The sequence below is a fragment of the Amblyomma americanum genome, chromosome 7 (assembly GCF_052857255.1).
Source record: "Amblyomma americanum isolate KBUSLIRL-KWMA chromosome 7, ASM5285725v1, whole genome shotgun sequence".
Taxonomy (NCBI): Eukaryota; Metazoa; Arthropoda; class Arachnida; order Ixodida; family Ixodidae; genus Amblyomma; species Amblyomma americanum.
This window is the reverse complement of record NC_135503.1, coordinates 81,738,059-81,765,854: the sequence shown is the minus strand read 5'-3', so window position 1 is coordinate 81,765,854 and position 27,796 is coordinate 81,738,059. Positions and strand designations below refer to the sequence as shown.

At 48.9% G+C, this 27,796-nt stretch overlaps 1 protein-coding gene across 1 annotated transcript in view; it reads left to right on the top strand.

Moving 5' to 3' along the window:
• Positions 1–17,447, top strand: part of LOC144097864 (uncharacterized) — a 57,138-nt gene extending 39,691 nt beyond the window's left edge. Inside the window, exons 10-11 of the mRNA XM_077630475.1 lie at positions 10,176–10,280; positions 17,380–17,447. Of these exons, the coding sequence (XP_077486601.1) occupies positions 10,176–10,280; positions 17,380–17,447 (173 nt within the window). The remainder of the gene's footprint in view (positions 1–10,175; positions 10,281–17,379) is intronic.
• The last annotated feature ends 10,349 nt before the right edge of the window (positions 17,448–27,796 follow it).

Genomic DNA, 27,796 nt, shown 5'->3' with positions numbered 1-27,796 from the left:
TAGTTTTTTTAACCTTTAAACAATGTTTCAGTGCGAAGCTCCTTGGTGATGTTAAATGTAAGTTCACGCTTCGGTAAAAACGGCGCGGAAAATAATCCCGTGTGGAGTGCCAAACTATATTATCCTGCAGGCCACCCATTTCTGCAATACTATTTTTGCTTCTTGGTTTGAAAATACCGCAGGCGTTAACTTACGGATTACGTGCTAGATGTTCACGCCGCTAAGAACACAATGGTCTGAATTTCATAGACTGCGCTGGCGATTATTGTATTCCCGTTCAGCATTACTCTCATTGAACTTTTTTATCAGTGCAGCCCTTCTGTTGGCATCAGATTGAAATCGCAACTGACGAACTGCTAGAAGTAGGCAAAGCCCACAGAAACTGTTTACACCCTTGTTTTTTTTAAAGAAATTTTCGACACATTGCAGTAATATTGAGATTTTAGCACCTGACAACCAATAACGCAGGCATGACGTCTGTAGTGGGTAACGTGCTTTTTAGGTTCTTAATAAACTATGCAAACTAATCGCGTATCATCGCACTTATACCATGCGCATGGAGTTGAAGTCTAATATAGAATAACATGCTTTGTATTTTCTTTTTGATGTTGTGCATTACTTCTGGTCGTTAACGCAGTTGTAGGTGACTTCAAAGCGCTAATGGATGAACCACATACAGTCGTTGTAGAGAACAGGCAAAATCACTTGAGATCACAAACTGGTCGCAACAGTATAGAAAATATCTGTGCTACAAAGGAACAGGCAATTAGCGCCCATCTGCAATCTCTCAGCGGACAGAGCTTACAGCCTGCTCATCATGTTTTTCAGCAAGGGTAAAGCTGTTCCCCTCGCCGCATGCAGCTATGCAAAATAAAATTGACCGGGGTTTAATACCGTTTAAACCGATGTGCGACGCGCGAAAGTGAGGTGACGTAAATAGTAACGCCACAAGCAATGCCATAGCAACCAGGAGGCACAAATTTCTTACCCGTCAACTTCTTTTTGGGGGTGGCCCGTGCAAAAATTTTGGAAATGATTCGGATCAATTTTAGAGGTCGCCATTGTGTCGTCAACAATGAAATATGGTTGAACATCGATTTCTGTCAAAATCGGCTAAGGTCAAATTTCGGGGGTGGCCTGGCCAAATTCAGGAAATCATTCGGACAAGATTTGGAGGTCGCCAACGTATCGGGCATGCTCAGTTATTGTTGGACCTTTATTTTGGTCCAAGTTGCCAAATGTAATTTTTAAGGCGTAGTCCACGCCAAATTCTTGCCGCTTGGCTTCACAGTTGCTATGGCAACGCGCGGTGCACAAGCAGGATTTTTGCTGAACATTGACGTCACAGTTGCCATGGTAACGAGTGATGCATAAGCAAGATTTTTGCTCACCTCTTACGTTCGTATGCACGCTGTCGCACTAAAAAAATTAATCATTACGATACTGTGCTCTTTCAGTATTTTCGCCGGTGTCTGCCAGTTGTGCTTGCACACGCAGTTACCCTTCTGCGTGCTCTGTATCCTTTCTGTACACGTGCGCAGTGCGATGCCAGAGCGCGTTAAAGAAGCCCAGGTGGTCGAACTTCCTGGAGCTCTTCACTGCGGTGTCCCTCATAGCCGGAGTCGCTTTAGGACGTTAAACCCCCATAAAGCCATAAACCCTTTCTGTACACAGGACGCAGATGTCAATAAGGCAATAAAAAAAGCGTTTAGTAAAGCGGTTCGAACAAACGATTTTACTTACTGGGAAAACTTCCAAAGCATTATTAAAATAGGTGGAAAACAAATTTGTGAAGCCAAAAACGAATCTTTGACATCATATTTCCTAATTTGATTAAAACTGATCATAAGAAGTTTTAGAACGCAGTTAATCTGAGAAGGTAAGTGCTGTCTCTGTTATTTTCGGATAAACGGCAGCAATCTGCACAGAGAACAGTGTGCAGAATTATCCATCCGCCACTTTACCCAGGTTTTTACGAACGAATTGCCCATTACAATCTACTGTTGCATCCTGATGCCGATATTCAAATTTCTTTTTCATTCATTCTCATCTGAGCACTTGGCGCGGCTGGTGCAATTGAACGCTTACCCCACATAATAGCCCACAATCCGATCGATGGCATCGACGCTGAACTGTTAAAAGCAACCAGCCACCACACACCTATACTGCTGTTTCTCATTTTCCAATAGTCATTCGATGCAACATGTGTGCCAGAAGATTGGAAATTTGCTTACGTATTCCAAGCATTTAAATCTGGAGCCAGATCCGCTCCTAATAACTACAGACCAATTTCACTTACTTCACTATGTTGCAGAATACTCGCACACATAATATCCACTCACATTATGAATCGTCTAACGAGAATAACTAGGGTCATAAGAGCCAGCACGGCTTCCGCAACCATTTATCGCGTCAGACATCGTCACTTGGGTTCATCACGGAACTTTACCATGCGTTCGTCTGTTCCCTTTACATTGACTGCATTATCACTTATTTCTCGAAAGCTTTTGATCGCGCATCGTATGACAGCTTAATGATAAATACATGTAACCTGCAGCTAGATGAATATACTACGCAGTGGATTAACACATTTCTTCTTAACCGCTTTCAATCAGTTAAGCTAGGGAATTTGTTATCAAGACGTACGGGCACTGCTCCCGCAGTCCCTCAAGGTTTGGTGCTGGATCCACTTCTTTTGTTAATATTGATTAGTGACTTTCCGTCATGTATAACCTCAACAATAATATTATTTGCAGATGATGTCATTGTTGAATTTAGAAAGAAAATCGCAACCTTATGACATTATTGCTCTACAGACTAACCTCGATGAAATCACTCTTACTTGCGGCAGGAGGCAGATTGTGATAAAGGCAGATAAAATCAAACCTCTCAAGTAAATTGGTGTTACTAACACGATTCCTAACGCCTACACAGTGTACAGCACTCTAAATTCAATTGCTGCGTCGCTAAAATATTTCGGTGTGATTTTTAACTCGAATTCTTGCTGAAACACTCATTATGAATTGACCACTCCCAAAGCCTTAACAAAAACTCGGTCATCTTAGACGCCGACGGCATCAAGCCAACCAGGACACAAGACAACACGGATTCAACGCGTAAATCAGACCTTCCATAAACTACACATACTCATTTGAAATCCTCTCTTAATAACATGCTGAAATCTATCCGAAAGAAAGCTGCCTGATTCATTCTTTCGCAATATTCTCGGCATGAAAGTGCAATAGCACCGAAAATATCGCTCAGTCTCCAGCCACCGGTCATGCGAAGAAAATTCAGCAGTTAATCCATTTTCCGTGCACTCTACCGCAGCACCACACTCTTTGCATGTTCACATAATCTGCCGGCACCGCACACACCAGCTCCTGTAGATCATTTCAAAATTAAATTCATTATCGCTCAAACAGAAGGATACAAATGCTCACTTTTGGTAATGGGTATTTAACATTGGATTCTGCTTCCTTCTACTATTGCGGTTATTGTGGAACCATAACCCTTTAAATAAATTTTTGTGAAATATAGAATCTTGCAACATAGAGTTGATGTGAGTTTTATCTCTTTTGGTTCACTATAATTCCTCTTTGTGTGTATCAGTGTGTACGTCGTGAGTAGGAGAAAGATTGGATGTCAAGTTTTGTAACTTCCAAAGGTGGAATTTTTTTTCACTCCTTTTTCGAACTACTTTGCCTATCTTGATATATACATTAGAAAAGCCAACAGTTATCGAAACCTCGGAGCATAGGAATTTTTTTTTTCAATTTGTGGTGTTATTTAATTTGAGATTAAATGTCTAAATATTTTATCTCTTCACGGTAATTGATAAAGAACAAAAATGCATATCCCCGATGCATATCCCCGACTTTAGAATTTCGCGTCCGGCGCTCTACAAACTGACCTACGGTAACGGAAATCCAGTCTTCTGCTTTCGAGCGTATGTATATATAGTGTAAGCGAACCTTGAGGGTGTTCACCAGCGCTACCCTCGTTCATAGCGGTGGACGTAGGTCCTGTATTACCGCGAGTGGCACGCAGGAACTTGAAAAACAGTGATGGCGGAAGCTCTGTCAGAACCGCCGAACGGTGACATCGTAGGCTCGGGTCCCACCGGCGGCATCTGGTTGTTTTTTGTTCTTCTTTCTTATCAAAGATATTGCAGCGGGTAGACGACGACGACGACATTGAGCGAGTGAACGAGTGGACGAGAAAGAAGACGAGAACTCATCTCTGGCTGTGTTCTGAGTGCCGCCCGTAGCTGTTCATTCGTTTTTGTAAATAACTTTAAATATATTCTTTCCCGCAACATATTTGGTGGAGGTGCGGCTTTCTTCTACGCCTACCGAAGACAGAGCTCCGCAGCGGCCGCCAGCTGACTTCGCCACCCATGACTCAAGACGCCTCCCAGCAAACATCACAATCGGCAGTGCCATCGCTCGTTTTTTCTTCCCCTCGTGACCCTGGGACATTTTCTGGCACCGACAACGTTGACGTGGACGACTGGATCAACATGTATGAACGCGTGAGTATGTACAACCACTGAAATCCGACTCTTATGCTCGCGAATGTCATCTTCTATCTAAAAGACACCGCCCGCGTCTGGTACGAGACTCACGAAGATGATTTGACCAGCTGGGACGTCTGCAAGCAGAAACTGCGCGAGCTGTTTGGACGGCCGCTCGGCCGAACACTCGCCGCTAAGAGGGAGCTTGCGTCCAGAGCTCAAACGTCTACGGAATCGTATGTTTCCTACATTCAGGACGTGTTGGCCCTCTGCCACAAAGTTGACAATAACATGCCCGAATCTGACAAAGTGGGTCACGTGTTGAAGGGGATCGCCGACGACGCCTTCAACCTGCTCGTCTCCAAGAACTGCACTACAGTCGACAGCATTATTAAGGAATGTCGCCGCTTCGAGGAAGCTAAAAGCAGACGTATTAGTCAGCCGTACACACGCCTCCCCAACACGGCGGCGACTTCCTCATGTGAAGACCTGCTGCACCGGCAAACTCCTGCGCCTCCAGAAAATGTGACCCGCATCATTCGACGCGAACTCGAAGCTATGTCCCCTGCCTCCCTGCCTCTACTTAATGGCAACAACCACTTGCCCACCATCTCGATGGTACAAGCCGTTGTCCGTCAAGAGCTGGCAAACCTTGGTCTCCAGCCCGTCAGCCCTGTGCGTCCTTCATCACCACCCGACATCACTGCGATTGCTTCTGAACGACCTTCCTACTTCGCTTCACGTCGCCGTAACCCTAACGACTGGCGGACACCCGACGACAGACCCATTTGTTTCCTCTGCCACCGCATTGGCCACATCTCCCGTCACTGCCGCAATTATTGGTCTCGTCGTAGCACATACAGTAATCTAAGCTCTCACCGCAACGACGACCAACCCCGCCACTTCACGCCCCCTCCAGCCCAGCAGAGTGCTACCGTTGACGGCCAGATTTTCCGCTCCAGCCGCTCCCCGTCCCCCCTGCGTCGACAGTCTCGTTCGCCTCTACGCCGTCGCTCCTCTCCTGTCCCCTACGGACGCTCGCAAGCGGAAAACTAGACGCTGCAGTGTCTGGAGGTGATGCTGCAGTACAGCCCCAGTCCCAAAATCCTCACTTTGCCCTTCGTGCACACCAAAATTTGCTCGCTATTCATGTCGATGGAGTCCCTGTGAGAGCCCTGATCGACACGGGCGCGTACGTGTCCGTCATGAGTTCCACCCTACGACGCCGCCTCAGAAAGGTACTGACCCCTGCACCCACAGCCGCTCTCCGCGTTGCCGACGGCGGAACGCCTCCTGTGGTTGGACTATGCACAGCCCGTGTGACCATATCCGGCCGCCATACATCCGTTCTATTCTCTGGTCTGGACCAGTGCCCTCATGACGTCATTCTTGGCCTCGACTTCCTGTCTGAGCATTCAGCCCTCATCAACTGCGCCACCAGTGTTGTCCAGCTTGACCTTCCTCTTTCTGCTGAGTCGCCGTCCCCAGTTGTACCTCGTCTTTGTGCTGTCGACTTTGTCCGTCTTCCGCCTCAAGCCGCAACTTACATTTCTTTCTCATCTGTTCCCCCTGTCCCTGATGGCCCCTACGTAGTCACTCCGGACCTTGACGTTGCCCTCACGCGAAGTATTGCGCTTGCGCACACTGTCTTTACAATGTCGGCAAACCGTGCGTACCTTCCGGTTCTGAACTTTGGCTCGTCTATCCAACCGCTCCCGCAAGGCATCTCACTCGCCACACTGTGCTCTGCTGCCGAATGTTTCATATCAGTGGTGGACAGCTGCTTACCTTCCACTCATCAATGCCTGTTGCCTGCGGCAACATCACCAGAGAAACCAACGGATGACTACGCCGACATGATCTGTTCTGACCTACCAGCGATGCAAGCTCACGATCTTTGGTGCCTCTTATCATCTTTTCGCGACATCTTCGACTTTGACGCCCGTGTTTTGACTCGTACCTCGGTTGTGACGCATCGGATAAACACCGGTGATGCCGCTCCTCTCCACAGACGTCCGTACCGCGTGTCCAGCGCTGAACGCACCGTCATAAATCAAGAGGTCGATAAGATGCTCGCAAAAGACATCATCGAGCCCTCGTCAAGCCCTTGGGCTTCTCCAGTCGTCCTGGTAAAAAAGAAGGACGGCAGCTGGCGCTTCTGCGTTGATTTCCGGCACCTAAACCGCATCACAAAAAAAGACGTATATCCTCTCCCGAGGATCGATGATGCATTAGATTGCCTCCACGGCGCCAAATATTTCTCTTCAATTGATCTTCGATCGGAGTACTGGCAAATTGTCGTAGATGAAAAGAACCGTGAAAAGACCGCCTTCGTGACGCCTGATGGCTTATACCAATTTAAAGTCATGCCATTCGGACTCTTTAACGCGCCGGCTACCTTTGAACGAATGATGGACTCCCTTCTTCGCGGCTTTAAGTGGTCTACCTGCCTCTGCTACCTAGACGATGTTGTGGTTTTCTCGCCTACTTTTGCCACGCACCTCGAACGCCTCTCCAGTATTTTGACAGTGTTTCGTAACGCCGGACTCCAGCTGAACTCATCGAAATGCAAACGCGGTCGCCGCCAACTCACTATTCTCGGACACCTTTGTTGATGCTTTTGGTGTGCGCCCAGATCCAGTCAAAATTCAAGCCGTGAAGGAGTTTCCTCTTCCTAGGTCGTCGAAAGATGTGCGCAGCTTTGTCGGCTTGTGCTCGTATTTTCGACGTTTTGTCAAAGATTTTGCCGGCATCGCTCGCCCCCTCACCGACCTTCTTAAGAACGACACCCCCTTTATCTGGAGCCCTGCTCAAGAAAACTCATTTTCCTCCCTCGTTCATTTGCTAACCTCTCCGCCCATCTTAGCCCATTTTGACCCGTCGTCTCCCACAGAGATTCGCACCGACGCCTCCGGATATGGGATCGGTGCCGTGCTAGCCCAACGTCAACAGGGCCAACATCGCGTCATCGCTTATGCCAGCCGCCTACTTTCCGCCGCAGTGCAAAATTACTCCATTACTGAGCGCGAGTGTCTCGCCCTTGTCTGGGCTGTCGCTAAATTCCGCCCGTACCTGTTCGGCCACTCATTCACTGTCGTCACTGATCACCACGCTCTGTTGGCTGTCTTCACTAAAAGATACCACCGGTCGCCTTGGTCGCTGGGCTTTGCGCCTTCAAGAGTATTCATACTCTGTCGTGTACAAGTCCGGTCGTCACCACCAGGATGCTGACTGTTTATCCCGATACCCTGTGGACCCACCTGACCTCGAAGACCCTGAGACCCTACCCTGCCTCTTAGCTATCACTGCTCTCACCGATATCGCCAACAAACAGCGCAACGACTCATCTTTACAACCTATCTTTGATGGCCTCCGCTCTGCAAGCCGATCTCCGTCTCTGCACCTTTATGTGCTCCAGAATGGCATTTTGTATCGCCGCAACCTACGCTCCGACGGTCCTCCGCTGCTCCTCGTCATTCCCCAACATCTATGTTCTTCTGTCCTTGAGGAATTGCACGATCTGCCGACAGCCGGCCACCTTGGCGTGTCCCGCACGTACGCTCGAGTGCGGCACCGCTTCTTTTGGCCGGGTCTGTATTGTTCCGTCAAGCGTTACGTTGCCGCTTGCGACCTGTGTCAACGCCGGAAAAGGCCCTCCACTTTGCCTGCCGGTCTTCTACAACCCATCGACGTACCTCTGGAACCTTTTCACCGTGTTGGCCTCGACCTTTTTGGCCCTTTTCCCACGTCCCTCTCCGGTAACAAGTGGTTCGCTGTCGCAACTGATTATACGACTCGGTACGCCATCACGCGTGCTTTGCCCACCAGCTGCGCTACCGATGTCGCCGATTTTCTTCTCCAAGACGTAATTCTTCACCATGGCGCCCCTCGTCAACTGCTCACCGACCGCGGCCGTTATTTTCTGTCCAGAGTGATTGATGACATTCTTCGTTCGTGTGCCACACAGCACCAGCTCGCGACAGCTTACCATCCACAAACCAACGGGCTTACGGAACGGTTCAACCGCACGCTCACCGATATGTTAGCAATGTACGTCTCACCGGACCACCGCGATTAGGACGCAGCCTTGCCTTATGTGACATTTGCGTACAACTCTTCACGGCATGACACAACAGGCTATTCCCCTTGCTACCTTTTGTTTGGTAGGCACCCCCTATTGCCTTTGGACACACTCATGCCGCCTTCTTCAGTCCCCACCACTGCTTACGCTCAGGACGCCATCGCCCAGGCCACGCTGGCTCGCCAAATAGCCCGTAGTCGGCTCCGTGCCTCTCAAGTTTCCCAGAAGTCCGCCTACGACCGCCGGCACCGGGCAGTCGAATATCACCCCGGATCACTCGTCCTTCTCTGGACGCCGTCGCGCAGCGTCGGTCTCTCCGAGAAGCTCCTTTCTCACTACCGTGGCCCTTACCGTGTGGTGCGCCGAGTCACCGACGTGAACTATGAAATTGCTCGCCTTGCGTCCTCATCATTGTCCTCTGGCCCCTCTACCGACGTCGTCCATGTATGCCGCCTCAAACCTTATCACGACGCTCCTACGCCACCACTCTAACGCCGAGACGGCGTTTCATCAGCCGGGGGTCCTGCAGCGGGTAGACGACGACGACGACATTGAGCGAGTGAACGAGTGGACGAGGAAGAAGAGAACTCATCTCTGGCTGTGTTCTCAGTGCCGCCCGTAGCTGTTCATTCGTTTTTGTAAATAACTGTAAATATATTCTTTCCCGCAACAATATTTATGAGATAAAAATTAGTCTAATAATCTTCAATTATTCAACACCAAATATTGAAAAAAAAACATGCCCTATGCTCCTCGGTTTCGGCGACTGATGGCTTCCGCGAGTTATGTAATAACGAGCGCCTCTTTTCCCTTTTCTTATCTTGCTATATGTGCATTTTTTCTTGTTCTTCAACAACCTGTTCTCTGTCTTTCTAGAATTTGTACATAGCTTCTTAGCTAGTTTATTCTTGTTTTGAGCGCTTCTCATTTTGCATTGTAAATCTATTGTTTTCTTTAATGACTCCCCCTTTTCTATGGCCGCAAGCTCTATTAGTGTTAGAAAATAAAATAAACTAACCATTAAATTTTTTAAAGTTGCTATTTTCCTTTAATTAGTTATTCTGATGCTTCGGCACCACTATTCACGCAGGGGCAATTGTGCGAACTACCAGCGTTTTTCTACATTTCCTGGGCTTGTTATTGGTACTTATCATAAGCATAAGAATCTATTTGCAATCTATGAGAAGCTACCAGTGCAAGGAGCATGGCTTCCAACTCCAACTGTGTTTCTGAAGCATTTGCGAGACTGGTGCTGGTCTGAGCGTCCTTGCCTTGCGCTTATTTTTTTTCTGTGAAATAGGTGGAGGAGTATGATCTAGATAATCTCCCATTTTACACAACAGTGTAAATTATTGAGCTGTGCAGTGATGTACTATCCGAAAATTGTACGTCACACGGTTATCACAGCATTATGTCAACTGAAGTACTAGAGGACATGTAAACATGACCTAAGAGCTATTAAAGCATGTTCTGTCTTTTTCTTTGTAGCTCACCGAGCACGTCGTGGAGGATCAAGCTTGAATTCCTTGTTGGTCTAGAATTTGGGAATAAATTTGTTGTCTCTTTCTTTTCTTACAGAAAACCTGGCCATGCACAAAAATTTGCACGGAGGCGTGTTTTTCTTCAACTCGCTACCAAAGACGGAAATCGGAAAAATTAGCCGCCCCACATTAACACAGTTATGTGCAGGAAGAAGCGCCTTGTAAAATAATGAAATTTCTTTTCTATAAACGTAAGTGGCATGCTTTTCTATAAAGATATTGTAACGGGAAGAAACATATTAACAAAAAGGGACAGCAGATATACACACCAAGAGAGCCATGAAGAGATACACCGAGGGCTCAGCGCCCGAGTACACTCGTCCTCCTCGTCGACGACATAGAAGCATCACACTCTGTAACACTTTGTGCAGCCCTACGGTCGTGAAATAATCCCTGTCTGCAAAAGCACCGTGAAAGTGCTAAGGTGAAGACTCATCATGGACATGGTATGGTTTGAGTCGATCCACTGGAAAGACATCAGTCACAGGGCAAGTAGGTGAAGTCACAGAAGACACGAGACTAATTTTGTACCTGACGTCGCTCACCTGGCAGAGGACTCGATAAGGGCTGGAGAATCAGGGCAGCAGCTTCTCAGACAGTCCAACGCAGCGAGAGGGCAAAGGAGGACGAAAGACCCCGGGGAGAAGTGGCCGTCCCGATGTCAGAGGTATTAAATAGCCTTCTGCTAGGCTTAACATGAGGAGACAAGAGCGTGAGCAACTTGGCGCGCCATGTCGGCACGTGCAATGACATCCGGCGCGTACTCTGTGGCCGTAGCGTTGACAAGCGGTAACAACGTGTCCAAAGGCAAGTGAGGGTGCCGGCCGAATAAAAGATTGAAAGGAGAGAACCCTGACCCGTAATGGCGGGACGAAATATAAGCGAGTGTTACATAAGGCAAAACCTAGTCCCAATCGTTATGGTCGGCAGACGTACATAGATGACATATTTGTGAGTGTTCGACTCAGGCGTTCGGTAAAGCCAATAGTCTGAAGCAGGCAGGCTGTGGAGATTTTGCGCTGGGTAGAAGAGGACCGAAGGGTGCAGTCCACTACTTTCGACAAGGAATAGCGGCCGCGGTCGGTGAGGAGTTGCCGTGGTGCACCGTGGTGAAGGATGATGCCGCGCAGAAGAAAGTCCACAAAATCTTTAGCGCAGCTGGTTGGTAGCGGACGCGTGATGTTGTATCTTCTAGCACAGCCACTGGCGACAGCAATCTCATTATTGCCTGGCCGACCGGATTGGCGGCCGAACACCAAAAAGGGGAAAACCAACGTGAGGTAAGTCAATACGGTGGAGGTGACCAACAGGAAGCAAAGATGGTTTTTTCTAGCCTTCACACGTGCCGCAGGCGGCGACATAGCGACGGACGGCACAGTGTATTCCTGGCTAAAAAAAACGGGGATGGATGCGGTCGTATGTCCGAGACACTCCGAGGTGTCTGGAGGCTGGCAGGTCGAGAAGGTCATACGACAGCAGAGTGCACGCGCTTCGGCACGACAAGCAGCAGGTCAGTGTCACAAAATAAGCCGCATATTAGAAAGGACGCAGCGCGGAAGCAATCGCGCCCGCGCGCTGTAAACTAAAACAAAAACAGAGGAGAAGGAAATCCGGAGAGCGCGCAACTTTGCGTTGTTGCTGCCCTTTTCACTCAGTTCGCCGGCGCGGCGCCGAAGGAAACATGGCCGCGCGCGCCGTCGATTTCTATAGAATGTCCAAGTAGTTTCTACTCATTGTCGATGGAGAGGGCGCAGCCCCGACCGTGCAAAATGGTGCGATCTGCCTTTTTTCCCTCGCGTCGCCGACGGCGCGTGACGAGAAAGCCCTCAATGCTTGTGGAACCCGGTCTCCGAGCTTGACCAATGGGGTCGGGCGCTTGGTGTGAGGAATAAGCTTGTGCAGTGTATACTGCGTGTATTTGTGAGCCTGCCTTGGGTCAAAGAACGAACAGATGCGGACCGCGCCTATAAATGAGGGCTTTAATCGCTGTCTGTAAGCCCGAGCTGCCATTTAAGCTTCTGAGAAGTGCGCCCGCTTGATTCACGGGAGAATACCACCGCCCAGCCACGGACCAGCGAGACAACGTACGCCAATCTGCGGATCGGCCCCGTCGTGCTCCTCAGGTCGTCGGACTGTCGCAGTGCCCGGTGAACAAATTGTGTTTTGTTTATTTGTCTCTCTCTCTCTGTTAGTGCACACTTCAGGTGCAAAGATTCTATTGAATTGTTATCTCTCTCTCTATTGTTACTTTGCACGAGTGAATTTTATTTGTAAATCACTTCGTATCTGCTCGTAGGAGTGATTGTGAAAGCCTGTGTATCGTCTCTCTGCTGTATGAACTTTCTTTTGTTTGATGACCCTTTGGCTCCGACCCATTCTGTGGCTGGCGACCGGCGAAATCTGGGCACCAAGCGGCCACCCCCCTTGCCACTTGGTAGCTGGTCTCCAGCTAAGCTTGCAACGCTCAGTGTAGGGCATCTCCTTTGTGACCGACACCGCTACCCCCAAGCGTTCTAACGGTGTCTGGGAGTGCACACAAAAGTGCGCGAAGTGGTGTCATATTATGGCGTCCGCGACAGGACGTTTGGTGCTTTTTAAGCGCAGAGGACGGGGAAAGAGTCGAAAGCAGTTTACGAAGAGGTCGTAAGCGAGGGTCCTGCAGCAGAGCGATATTTTCAGGAGCCGCGCTGAAGCAGTTATTGAGGTTCACCGTGTAGAGGTAGTCTTTGGCTTGAGAAGTTCAGTATCCGAAAATGAACTTAAAGGAACTAGTTGAGGCTGACATCCAGATGTGGATGTCCGGGGCTGAACTGCGAAAATGGGTCAACCAGAGAGCAAAAGAGGCTCCAGAAGAAGCCGAAAAGGAGGAAGAGAGGGTTGAAAAGGCGAGACAGAAGGCTCGAGAAGAAGCTGAGAAAGAGAGAGAGAATTGGAATGTGAAAAACAACTGCTTGCAATGAAGCTTGAGCTCCAACGTGCTGCGAACCACTCAGCGGAAGTCCATAGCACTGCAGAAGGAAGCGGCCTGCGGATAGATGCCAGCAGATTACTTCTCAGGTTTGATGAAAAAAGGGACGATCTCGACGCATTCCTCAGGAGATTCGACGGGATTGCAGGGAGCCAGAATCGGTCAGACGGTGAATGTGCTACCGTTCTCAGCACGCGTCTCAGCGGGGAAGCTCTAAGCGTATTCGGGTGATTGTCTCCGGAAGATGTAGCAAGCTACAGCAAGGTAAAGGCCGCTTGCTTAATCGATTCCGACTCACCACCGAAGAATTCCGAGATAAATTTAGAACAGGGAAGCCCACAGATTGTGAAATATGGCAACCCAGTATGCGGCAAGATTTTAACTACTTTGATTGGTGGATAGAATTTTCAGAAATTACACAGGAATACAGTGCACTTCGCGAGCTACTCATCAAGGAACAATTTCTGAGTAGCTGTCACCAGAGCTTTTCGCTGTACCTAAAGGAAAGAAGAACCAAGACTCTCCGAAATGCTAGATTTTGCTCACCAGCAACATACACTCGGCGAGCACGCCCCGTAGAGAGGGATACATAGCGAAATCGAGGTGAGCTAGCTAAATCTGGTTTTCATTACAAAATAGACAATTTATCCGCCCTTTGAACAGCTCCGACTTGCTACATTACGTTGGGGGTGGTTTTTTCAACGAGAGAAACGGAATGAGAAGGCAGCAGAAATGATTAAGGTAAAATAAATGAGACTTAATGATAACAGGTGGTCTTTAAAGTGATGCCAAAATTCGTAGGGTGGAAATATAAAAGCGTTTTGGTTAGTAAAGAAGTCCTGTGTCCTTCAGGTGATAACAAGGCAGATAAAACTTTGGTAAACGGTGGATACGGGTTATGCACACCAAGGGGTGTGTAAGAACGTTTCAAAGTTGGTTACTTAGTTCACTGTCCTAGAAATAAGTGATTCACAAGTTCATTCACTGCACGCTGGTGCTGGACAAATATTAGGTTGGGGTGCTGGACAGGGCAGGCTGACGGACCTAAAGCGACGTTCACCGTAAAGGAATTTCCGAGAGAGCCACCATTTTTGCTTGTAATATGTTCGCTCGCCTGTCAAGCCGATAATTCTAGCAGAATGTGTTGCACTGCTTCAACTGAGTCGCAGCTGTCACGATGTCCAGCTCCCGCTTCACGCAAGCGGTATTAGAACCAGCATGCAAACGTAGCGTTCATTGAATGCCACAGTTCTTTCTGAATAGCAATTGAACTTTCCATGGAGTACAAGTTGGCAAAGATCGTCACCACTCGGGAACACAGAACATAGTCTGCAAACTACGTATCTGTCAGGCCCGTGTTTCGCTCCTGATGCACGTTCGTACAGGCTGCCCCAAACCTAACAAAGTGCACTGAAGTTCTTACATAGAATATGTGCTGAAGGAATGGTCTCTATTAAGTTTTCCAGACTGTATTCAACGAATGGTGTGCGTGGCTCTAGATACTCTCCAATGAGAGCGAGCCTGAACTCTCAGCTATGAATTCTTTATCGGCGGACACGGCTAGGTAGTCATTGTCTCAGGTTTCAGCAGCATCATTGGGTGATGAATGGGTGTATGTATGTATGTATGTATGTATGTATGTATGTATGTATGTATGTATGTATGTATGTATGTATGTATGTATGTATGTATGTATGTATGTATGTATGTATGTATGTATGTATGTATGTATGTATGTATGTATGTATGTATGTATGTATGTATGTATGTATGTATGTATGTATGTATGTATGTATGTATGTATGTATGTATGTATGTATGTATGTATGTATGTATGTATGTATGTATGTATGTATGTATGTATGTATGTATGTATGTATGTATGTATGTATGTATGTATGTATGTATGTATGTATGTATGTATGTATGTATGTATGTATGTATGTATGTATGTATGTATGTATGTATGTATGTATGTATGTATGTATGTATGTATGTATGTATGTATGTATGTATGTATGTATGTATGTATGTATGTATGTATGTATGTATGTATGTATGTATGTATGTATGTATGTATGTATGTATGTATGTATGTATGTATGTATGTATGTATGTATGTATGTATGTATGTATGTATGTATGTATGTATGTATGTATGTATGTATGTATGTATGTATGTATGTATGTATGTATGTATGTATGTATGTATGTATGTATGTATGTATGTATGTATGTATGTATGTATGTATGTATGTATGTATGTATGTATGTATGTATGTATGTATGTATGTATGTATGTATGTACAACTTTTGTCCGTAAAGTTCCGAGCCTGAATCGATTAAAAAATGCGTTTAACATTGAAATCATTTGTGCAGCACCCATTCGAAATAGTATCCCTTGCAGTTTATACACAGCTTCCAACGCTCTTTGATGTCTCGGAAACAGTTGGGAAACGCTTCTTTTGGCAGGGCTGTCAGCTCCTTTGTCGTGCCGTCTTAAAACGCTTCTTTTGGCAGGACTGTCAGCTCTTTTGTCGTGGCGTCTTAAATGGCCTCCACGCTCCCTATCCAGCGACCTTTTAGAGCTCTCTTCACACGAGGAAACAGGGAAAAATCGCATGAGGACCGGTCAGGCGAGTATGGCGAATTGGGAAGTTCAGTGATGCTGTGCTTGGCGAGAAATTTTGTCAAGCTGCGAGCAGTGTGCGGCCTTGCGTTATCGTTGAGAAGGCTCCATTGTCCAGATGCCCATAAGTCAGGGCGACAGCGTCGCAGTGCATCAGGCATGTGCTGGAGCACGCGGATATAGAACTCATGATTCTCCGTCTGCCCTTGTGGTACACACTCGTGGTTAGTGACACCTCTGGCATCGAAAAAAACTATCAGCATTGTCCTTGTTTTGGTATTCTGTCGCCGCACCTTTCTCAACGCCGGAGAGCTTGTGGGTCGCAATTCGGTGCTCCGCCTCTTTGTTTGCGGATCGTAGTTAAAACGTCATGCTTTGTCTTCTGCAATGATGCTCTCGACGAATGCACCATCCTTCTCTGCCTCGGAGAGCAACTCTGCGCTCACTAATGCCCGCGTGACTTTCTGGTCGTGTGTGAGGGAGTGCGGCACAAGTCTGGCATTCAGCTCTCGTTTCCCCAAGTTCTCACGCAAAATTTGGTGGCATGTTGTCTTACTAATGGCGAGAGCATCTGATAGCATGCGGACTGCAATGGTGCGGTCTTGCTGTACGATTTCCCTGATCGGAGCCATGTTGTTTTCATTCCGTGAAGTTGAAGGCCGCCTCTGCCTTGTGTCGTCTTCCACCGACGTTCTTCCCGAAACGAACTCTTTCCAGTCTAAAACTCGCGCCCGCGATGTCTCGTTGCCGTAATCGTCACGAAGGAGCGGTATGGGCGTCACACGTCCTACAAAACGAGGACATAGAAGATAAATGTAAAAAATGTGGAGAGAGGGGGACCCTCGATCATATAATTTGGCAGTGTGTACATTCCCCAGGGGTGAGGGAAGGAATAGATAGTAGAGAAGCCTGGGCAACCCTTCTGCAAAGCGCGGACCCCGCGACCCAGAAGAAAGCCATCCATCTGGCGGCAGAGGCCGCGAAGAGCCAACAACTCTTTGCCTGCATCTAGTCGCGGAGGCCCTGGCCTCTGCCCCTAGGCCTGCGCGCTAGAAGTAGGGAGTAGAGGGCCTCCATTTCTGATGGAAATAAGTTTTTGGAACTGGAACTGGAACATATGTATTTGTGGCCGTCTTGCCAAGCGTCACACAGAATTTTATGTTCACACGCTGTCGAGGTGGACGTCCATCTCTCCACATTCACTCAGACTAGAATGCGCAGACTAGTGACAACGCAATTTTTACATGCAGTGCCATCTAGCGGCTTCTACAGCAATTCGCAAAAATAGCTCGGGTTAGCCCGAAAAGATGGGGCTACACATATGCACCAACATTTGTTTTAGAGAATCATTTGTAGAGAGTAAAATAAATCAATGGTCGAAACTTAACGGACAAAGGTTGTAGGTGGCCCAGGAGGGCCACCGAGGCCACATATACTGGATAAATGCCGGAGAGGAGACAGCAACGAAGCGGCTGTGGCGGCAGCGTCCGGCCCTAGGCAAGGTTCCGAGCATTCTCTCCATTGCGTGCTGAGGACACTTTGTCCACTTCGGCATTTGGCCACTGCCAGCCGCGCGGGTTACTACAGGGCTCCCCCCCCCCCCCCTCCTGGATCATCACTCGGTATGTGTAATATGTCGTGCAGGCCGTCCGAGGCCTGAAGGCGAGGCTCAGGCGGGCGACCCTGGCTATGGCGCTGCGGCCGAGGTTTAGGGGGGCGTCGAGCGACGCGGCGTGGGAGGCGACGAGGATGGGTCAGCCTGCGAAGTGGACCCACTGCCGGTGGGTCTGGTGCAGCAATCAACGGCAGGCTCATGATGCAGGGCGCACCATAGGTAGTTATGTGTAATGCGGGTCGCGAGATTCGAGCGACGGTTGCCGGGCCGAGCTGCCCGGCACCCAGGCGGGCGGCTACGGGAGGTCAAGCGAGGTGCGAGGCGGGGAGAAGGCTGTGGTGGCCCGAATTTGGCTGCTGGCACACGCTCACAGCAAGCCGCGGACTCATCGCGTTGGACGCGACAAGTGGCTGCACGACCGGCGGCCTTGCCTCTGGAGCAGAGCAGGTCATGAAGGGGAACGCCGGCGGTGAAGTGGCAATCGGAGGCGACCTCCGTACTGTGGCAGCAATCAGGGGCACGGCCGCACTCCTGGTCAGCCTAGGCATCTTTCCAGACAGCGGCTGACAAAACCGCAGCGTTGGCGGGACTTGAATCTGCTGAGGGTGAGAGACTGTGCGCTGGGCTCCCGTTGACCCTGCGTTTGGCGGAGGCCGCACCACTGATGTCAGGCTTCTTTGAAGATTCGAACACCGGTGAAGAGCAAGAAGGGCCCACATCAGTGGCTTGGTGTGGCCTAAGGACAGGCGCAGGCACTGGTTCAGGGTCCTTGTCAGGCCGAGAAATGCGGGTGACAACCGCAGTGATTGGTACTGCTGTCACCGGGTTGGCCTTCTTAAACTGCATCGTGGGATTTTTAGTGTGTTGAGAACCTTGGGATGGGCAGGGGGTGTGGAGGACGCGTTAGGAACAGCTGGCCGCGTTTTCGACATCACTGGACAGGCTTGATGGGGTGTTGGCTGTTGGGACAACGATGACAGAGATGCCCAAAAACGCGATATGCATCAGGCCACAGAGCCTGGTGAGCGAGCAACTGTCAGCGAGGTGGTGAGGAGTGAGCCGAATGCGTCTCTCGGTAATAACTGTAGCAATGAGCTGTCGTAGAGGCATCATTCGATGGGGTCGCGGGCAGACACGAAGGAGCGGAAGGAGGCCGGTCCAGAGAAGCGCATAGGGCAGTCGTGGGAGCAGGACAAGCGGACAAGTTCGTGTTGTGCCTACCTGGTGTGTCTTGGACAGGGACGGCAGGGTCGGAGATGCTGGGCAAGTGTCGCAGGGAGGTGGCCAGGGGCTGCGAAGGCGGGCAGTGCTGTGGCGAAGGTGGCGTGGCCGAGAGCGAGGCTGTTGCTAGGTTAGCTGCTGGCGGCGGCGAAAGCGAGTCTTCAGCGTCGTAGAGCGGCAGCGGAACGTAGCAGGTGCCGAAGTCCGTTAAGATGGCCGCGCGCAGCTCATCGTATGGCCGGCAGCCCAAGGCAGAGCAGGCGAGTCGGCGCAGCAGGTCGGGTGGGACGATATCGCCGAGGACTGCTCGTTTGAACGGCTGGATGGCGACGCCGATAAGGTACAGCGTAGCCTCGAATTGAGCGAACCACCCACCGACGCCTTGAGGCCGGAACGCTGGGAGCGGCGGATCAAAGACGGGGTCCTGCCAGCCTGCCATCCAAGAACGCCGCTGTGGGAGAAGGTGCGGCTCGACGAGTCTGCTACAGCGGTGCACAGCAACAACACCTGCAGCAGCCAGAAGCTCAAGAGTCTCTGCTGAAGACAGGAAAGAGTCTACTCCTCGTACAATACCTTTCGTGCAAGCCAGATGTGAAGGGATAAAGGAACTTACCCGAAGCGAGGCAAAGGATTAGGAGTTTAGTAACTCCCTTACACAGGCCATGCCTGGCGATCTGCACAGAATGCCGCCGCGTCCAAACTGGCGTACCTTTGAGATTGACTTATGATGAGAAGTGCTTGACTGTAGAGCAGCCCCAACAGCACCTGGGTTGGTCATCTTGATTGCGCCACCATCCTTAGGCACCAGCGCAACAGGGATACTGCCGACACCGCTGCGGAAAAAAGCTACCAAAGGCAGGAGATCAGGGGATAGAGAAGCCGACCATCGGGAGCTCCCCTGGCTGGGAGACTGGGTAGACATATCCGGGGCTTACTGCCTTACCGCGCAAAGACTCAGAGAGAAAAGGCCACAACTAGCCACCCGAAACTTAGCCGATCGCTCCCAGCAGAGCACAGGAGCAGGTCCCCAGCCTTCTGTCCAGAGCAGGCTGGGGACACCTTGTCCTCTTCGGCATTTCGGATGGATGGATGGATGGATGGATGGATGGATGGATGGATGGATGGATGGATGGATGGATGGACGGACGGACGGACGGACGGACGGACGGACGGACGGACGGATGGATGGGGATAGATAAGGATGGATGGACGGGTGTACGGACGGAAGGAAGTTTGTATGGATGGATGGATAGATAGATGGACGGATGGATGGATGGACGGATGGATGGATGGACCGATTGAAGAATGGGTGGAAGGAAGAATGAACATCCTCTTTGAAACGGGACGCTGGCGTACGCCGCCAGGCTCAGGTTTATTTTTTCGTTTATTCATTATTCGTGAACCAGATTTTCAGAAATGGAGATATGGTAGGCATTAGCATTAGCACTGATAGTGCAAAATTCGAAACGAACAAGTTGAATTGCCCCTTTGGACTTATCAACCACACTACATTACCAATAATTTCAAGTATTTTTTGCTTGAACTTCGCGTCCTAAGGCTCTCTGTACTCGCTTCGTAGTTTTTCGTCACGAATATTTCAACTGCCACGCGTATGTGCACTCTGATGAGATACTCAATTTATGTGGCCCAGTTTCACACACTTGTGCAAATCTTATTTACCTGTGTGGCTGCGCTTGGGTGGATCATAAAAAAGAGTATTAAGGGCACTAAATACTGCTTGCATGCATTGAAAGCGAAAGCAGTATTTTTTAAAGGTACCATGGTTTTTCTTCTTTCCAAATTACACCTCTACTATTAGCATACCGTCAAAAGGCAACGTATATGCTAGGTTGGCTTTTATTTGCCAAGGATCAGCAACCTTTTGTTGCCTATTTGTTACGTGTTAGCTTCGCAATAAGAAATTCGTTTAGTAATATTCACCGCACCCTGGGAAGAAATCCTTTTTTTTTTGCTGATGACGTCACTGCGACGCTTAGTACGTACAGGCATGAACAGGAGTAAACGGAGCACGCCGCACAAGAAAGAACTGCGCGTCAGCGCCGCCTAGCCACAACAGAAGTAAGCTCAAAATCGCCACGTTCATATGCAGGCCCCCTACCGGCGCGACCCTCTAATTGCTCCGCTTGCCTTGCTTTCGGCCGGCGTGAGGGTCGCGCTGATAATGAATATTGCCGGATGGTAGCGCCCTTTGTAGCCAGCGGGCATTTCGGAACGCACAGACCGCTGTCTTGATGCCGGAAATCCCGCGGATGCGAAGCTACCAGTATGCCGCTTCATATGAGACAGCTGTAGGTGCGTTTCCATCGCAAATAGCGCGCGACCTTCGAACTTTACTTGCCTCCGGTATTCATTTCCGTCTCGCTATCGACCAAATATACTCAAAATACTCGATCCACCAACGCAATTTCGGGTTCTATTATTACAGTTACCGTTAATTTTCGGCTTGCTGCTACGAGGAACCGATGGAGCAGCAAAGCATGCGCCCTGCGTGTCTGTCCTGCAGCATATTGCTCCTCCATTGGAACCTGGCCTAGGAGGTCAGCTTCAAATAAGACGATACCGCCGCTCCTGGCACTTTTCGCAATGCGATCCAGCGTCGCAAGGATAGTGACTGCTTCCGAATGTGCTGGATGCAGCTACTGAGTTGGCACGCCTATATTGTCAAACAGACCAGTCGTCTATATCTAACCGGTAGCAGCGAAATAATACAGCTCGCACAAAAGAACTAGGATCGCTTGCCGGTGTCTGTCGTGGCTCATTCTCTTATTAATTTAGTTGGCGCACTTGGGTACTTATATGCCGAATTTCGCACGCGGGGCACGCAACAGTGACGCACTGCTGCCGCGGCATTCGTGTGGGTGAGACAGCGGGTGCTTGTAGTCATCCTTAGATCCGAAGTTGCATGCAAGGTGATTACCTGAGCTCTGTTCCGCACATGACAGCGCGATACGCAGCGCACTGTCTCGGTGGCGATAAGAGCAGGTTCCAGTACAGGGACAGTGTGCTTCGCGGGAGACAGGCAGGGTGCACTAGTGCTGCGTTGGCGCCTGGCAAGGACAAGGCGAATCATCAGTGATAACTCTAGAAAATTAACGCAACATTGCGGCAGTACGCCGAGTATTTCGAGCGCGTTTGGTTGCGAGCGAGACGCAGAAGAGTCCCAGCGGCAGCTGAAGTTAGATACACGCGGGTTGTTTGCGGCGTAAACGCGCCTCCAGCTGTCTCACACGAAGCGGCTTAATGGTAGAGCCGTCCTCGCGCACTTTGCCTTATCAAGACAGCGGTCTGTGTATTCCGAAATGCTCGCTACCTACACATAAATTATGGTGAGGCATAAAAGAAAAGAAAAAAAAGAGAGCCTCTGCCTGCGCCACAAATCGCTACCTACACAGAGAGCGACCATCCGATCATGATGATCATCAGCACGACATAGATGTCGGACGAATGCGAGGCGAGTGGAGCATTGAGAGGGTCGCGCCGGAAGCGGGCCTGCACATGCGCGCGGCGATTTCGAGCTTTCGTTCTGTTCGGCCAGGCGGCGCTGACACGCAGTTCTTTCTTGTGCGGTGCACTCCGTTTCCTTCTGTCCGCGCCTGTACCACTTTTCCTAGACGACAGACTATGCCATGTTCCGTAGCTAATTAGCCACATCAGGCTTTCTCCTTAATGAGCCATACTCCCTTACTTCAACTTATATCCACATTGGGGGTTTCCACTAAACCATCTACCAACAACGTTTCTAATTCGAGTTGTTCATCAGTTCTTTCTCGACCTACCATCTTCTCACTGTCCTAGTTCTCCAAAGATCTGCGCAGAATTCTTCTGCAACTTGAGCCATTGTATCCATGCTGCTAATGACACTGCCTCCATTATCTCTTAAGGCTTACGTCTAATTTTTCCGTTGAAAAAGTTCCTCTGGACCACTTTCAATCGAATACTCTATAATACAATCTGCTGAATCCCATAGTTAAAGAATGTGATTATGTATTTTTCGTTTTGCTTAATCATTAGCTTTGGCAGTTATGCCAGTTATATTTATGGTTTCAGGCGCTTTTATATTTACTCATTTCTTAATCAGGTCGTTCGTGTCCTCAGAGAGCTGTGCGGTATCCAGTCTAGCTACCACATACACTACTTCTATTGTGATCGCAGTAATTAAATGTCAGGAACCTTTCACTGCATTCACACTATGGTCGTCGTACTCGGCTAAAGCAGATTATCTGTTATCCAGCCATATCCTGAATTCACCTACTCTGCACCTAATCACTAACTCGTTTTTATGCTTTCTCATCAGAAGTTTCCTTCATTCCCTACTCAAATCTTGTCCAATTTTAGACGTCGCCACCTATATTAGTTAACATTTCAATATCCGGCACGATGTCAACATGCGTGCCCAATATGAAATCTGTGCATACTGAATGGCAATCCATCCGGACAAAAGACATACCCAACTGTATGTCTGCATCCTGCTAGCTCGGGCTGACCGCCGAATCCGTGACTACGCGCTAGCGACGGTCCTGCAGGAATTCCTCCCCCCCCCCCCCCCCCCCCGCGCTCCGCTTCGCTGCCCTTATCAAGCCTGATCGCCACATCTTATGCGCGCACCTAGATGACGCGCAGTTTAAATTTGCGATACAAGTGCAACTTATGTGCAATACATTCCATTTTCGTACTTGACCTCCTTCTCACTCTTGCCCACAATCCTTGAGAGATTTAAAAGGCGACATGAAATGCCATTTCAATTATAATTGTCATGCCTAGCTTTCATAGACATCCCCAACTGACGTTATCTGCCGTCTGCCAGAAGCGAACTTCGTACGACTTAATCGAGATATTTTAAGCTTGTTATATTGAGAAAACTAGAAAGTGCAGAGATATTTTGCGAGAACATAGGATTGTAACGGCCAATTCTTTCTTCTCGCGGCAGAATTTCACTCATAAGATGCTTCGTGCGCTCTTAACAAGTGTATTAGCCGACATAGGAAGTCCATCGGACGTACGAGGCATTTGAAGTTCCAGCGGTGATTTTGACTCTTCAGCGCCACGTAGAAATTTGTGACAGGCGTGCAACCAAAAGCGCACGTCCAGATTACATGGGGCTGTAAGTGTTACCGATCCTAGAAGACTCAGAACTTCTCTTCAATGTATTGTAAGCTACAACGGCTAGGTAAAGGTTCCAACTGCGATTATCATGCATTTTCGAAAGAGACCGAGGTCTAAAAGTCATCAACTTGCGGTTACACGTTCCTTGTTCCATTGGGTGCAGGAGCGTTTGTGTAGCAAATCTTCCATTTCACTATGCACAACGGTGTAATATATTAGAGAGGCGCAATATTATACCATCCGGAACCTTGGCATAATATGGCGATAAACAGAGCTCTTTAATCGTACCACTAGCGAAACTTTCCACATGGTCCACATATGAAAAAATGGCGGTGCCAGATGGACAAAATTGCAGCGACATCCATGGTCAATAACGCAGTATGAGTTCAGGTAGCAAACTACGAGATTGTTGATAAGCACACTTGCGCTTGCCAAAAAATAAGTGATACAGATTAATTAACAGAAATACATATAATTAACAGCCCTAAAATTAATTAAGAGGTAAAGAAGCAAAAAAATCGCAGAAGGTAATGATGACAGAGGCTAACAGCTCTCCTTTGCCGCTTCGAGATGGAACCGCCATCCGGAGACGCCACTTCGGTGGCACAGGCTATAAAGCAATTGGATAACATAGGTGCCCTTTCCCATATGGTCACCGACTGTCAACAAGCCAGCCGTGATCACACGAAAGGCCGACGACTCAATGTGCATCATGGTATTACGTGGACTCCAAGCCACGAGGTCCTCGCGAGTATCGAGAGGGTTAACAATTTACCTCGCGATCTTAAAAACCGAGGTACGTTGTCTTCCCCCACCTTGTCCCCCTAACAACCACGTATTCAGAACGACTTGATACACAGGAGCTGGACAGCTGCATTTAGCAGCCACCACGCAGGCGCCTAACATCAGGGGAGCCCTAAGACTGGCGTCAAAGTCAAACAAACACTTTTCTAAACCATTCTAGATTGCATAAAATCTATTCCATCCAATACCAAAACACCTTCTCTTGCTACGGCTCTAGTCCGACACTCATATATTATAGGGTGCCAGGCTAAACCGCAACATTTGCAGACACTGGACACGTCATTCGAGCAGAAAGAATACAATTGACCAGCTTTACCTTGGAAAGATGAGTGCTCATCCAGCTGGTGCGTTCGTCGGCCAAGGTTACTGGGGTCCTGTACTAAGGACTCCGACCAATAGCTCAGTCAACACCTTTTTCCGTAATTGTTTTTCCTCCTGCGTATGCTGTACGGCTATCGGCATCCAATACGGCCACTGGACTTCCCCCGTACTCCTCAATGCAGTGCCTGCTCCAGCTAGGCATTCAAAGTTAAATCAGGAACTGACCAAAGCACAGCACGCCGGCCGAATTTTCCGGCTTCGTAGCACACGTACAGACAGAGCTTTTCTCGAACACCTTGGGTACCCGCCATCCAACCACCCACCATTGCTTTTCCTAGTGCCCCTGGCACCCAAGCTCCGAGAGAAAATAGAGGTTGATAATGATTATGGCTTTTATTGGCGCAAGGGCATCTATGGCCAAATAGCGTCATGGCACAAGATATTTTGTGATTATTCAAGGCGGCGTCAAAGACCAATTTCCAAAGCATTTCACCCCTCACAAGCCCAGCACCAGGCCAGGGGACAGCTTGTACCCATTTTATTACCAGTGGGTACCTGGCGGCACTGGGGATCGAACCCCGCACCTCCCGCATGCGAGGCGGATGCTCAACCACTTCGCCACCGCTGCGGTCAGAAGACAGAGGTGGAACCATTCCCACGAAACTTGGATCCTGATCGTGACAAAGACAAAAGACAGGTCAGAGTGCAGACGCCGACGCGCTCTCTTAGAAACGATTCGTCGATGTCCTATGATGACGCCTCCAGTTACTTCTACAAGTCGGTCAAGTACAAGATGCTCACGAAGAGGACGGCCACACTAAAGCTGTGCCATCGTTTGCTTTGAATTCGAGCCGGTCGGCGGAAGAGGGGGCTATCGCCCTCGCCTTCTTGCAGGCCGTATCGCGCCCACATGATGACAGTATAGGACAAAACTTGTCACTGAGTCCCAGGTCTCCTCTCAGGCGTATGGATACGGAACACTCACTTCCCATGTACAACACATACTGAAGAACCATCCTTGGGGCGTATTCTATAGCTCTCCATTTCCATTGGCCATTTTGATTTCATATGGTTCTCTGTCATTGCTCACTGAGATATACACATGGTTCTCAAGTGACTCGACTATTGAGTGCTGTGGGACCGGGCCATTGTCTTGTAATGGCCACGATATGCGATGCATTGGCTGAAAGTAGCAGCCAATCATGAGGTGCATCGCAGAGCTCGGTAATCACCAGGCGACTGGACCTTACTACTGCCTGCTATTGGCTGCTATATGCAGCCAATGGTGAAGTCGGTTCTCGCAACTACGCAATGGCCGGGTCACTTCTAACAGAAGCTTGAAAGCCACGAGTGTATCTGAGTGTCTACTGAAAGAACCACATGGACGAGAAATGGACTATCGCAAATATACAGCTTACAGAATATTGCCCCTCATCTCTGCGCACTTTCCTATATACGTATCGTCTCGGCTCTAGCAGCGAGCAAGCACAGGCGCTCGACTGAGAATTTATAGACCGGGCAACAGGGGAAGGGCTATCGCACATCAACGACACTACCCGAAGAGCCGCTCCCATATTTCCACATTCTCGATTAATGCAGATCTCAGTACGGTCCGATCTCAGCGAAGAACACTTCTACCACACACCCATTTCTCTCAAGAGCGGACGCCACGACCTCCTGATCCTGACGCCTCCTGATCCTGAAGCACATATTCTTCCCGTCGCCATACACCTGTCACTTAGCGTGATGCAACAGTCTCCAACTTATTATATGCCACTCCACACGGGAGGGCCCAAACTCCGCCCGGATGCCGTCTATGACCAACCACACTTCCATATAGGAAGCTGCTCTGTAAAGCTCTTGCCTGGGCGATCTGTAACCACTGATCACGCTGGCCCGCAGGATGGCGGAAGCTATCGGAGTCCTGTACTGAGGACCCTTGCCTCAAGGACCGTTCTTCCAGTCACCCTTTCTAAAATCGTCCTTCACCTTAACTCTTCTGGTATGAACGACCAGCTCTGATGATAACTGCATTATATGAGCACATCAGCATACAAACACGCTCCAAAAGCTGCCCATTTACATTTAGCGTTTCGTAATAGAGTGAACACTTTTGAATACAGTGAATTTCTTTCGAATTTTCTTTTCTTGCGAATTTTGTGATTAATTTTATGTCGCTTTTTTTCATTCTGACAGAAAACCTGGCCATGCACAAAAACTTGCACGGAGTTGTATTTTTCTTCGACTCGCTACCAAAGACAGAAACCGGAAAAATCAGCCGCACCACGCTGGTACAGTTATGCACAGGAAGAAACGACTTCTAAAAGAATCAACCCCTCTTTCTATAAATGTTAGCAAGCTTATTTTTGTTAAAGATATGTTGTGGCTCCTTCAGAATCTGCCCGTTGAGCATGGCAATGGCGCAATCACACGCACGTAAGTTCCGGTTAATGAGCCTCTTAGCATTAAAAATTATTCTTAAGTAAGTGCCCTCACAAAAATTCAGGCGTGAGCATTTGGTTCGGCTGGAAGCGATAAAATGAGCACTACTAGTCGTAGCACCCACATATCTGAAGGGCTGACGGTGGGCGAGTTCGTCCGCAACTTTTTAAAGTTTATTTTCGATGCTGGTTTTCTTTCTTTCATGTTACACTACAGTACCTATTTTTTTACCAACTCCGTGCCTATGTCCATCCGTGGTGTGTGCCTCTCATACGCTGTATTAGAATAAATGGCAGGGTTTTAACGCAGTTAAACTCAGAAGCCGAGCGAAAGCATATATTTAGCCTGATTGCCTCATAGTTTTACTTTGCTAGGTCATCAGCACGTAAGGTGACGACATTAGACTCAGGTTAAGCTCTGACCGATGTTAAGCCGATTAGATTAGGCTCGCGTCGAAGGTCGAAGTTGATGAAGACGACGACGTGCAATGCACAGCGCGAGAGTGGTTAAGCTCCGATTAAGGTCGGTCTGGTC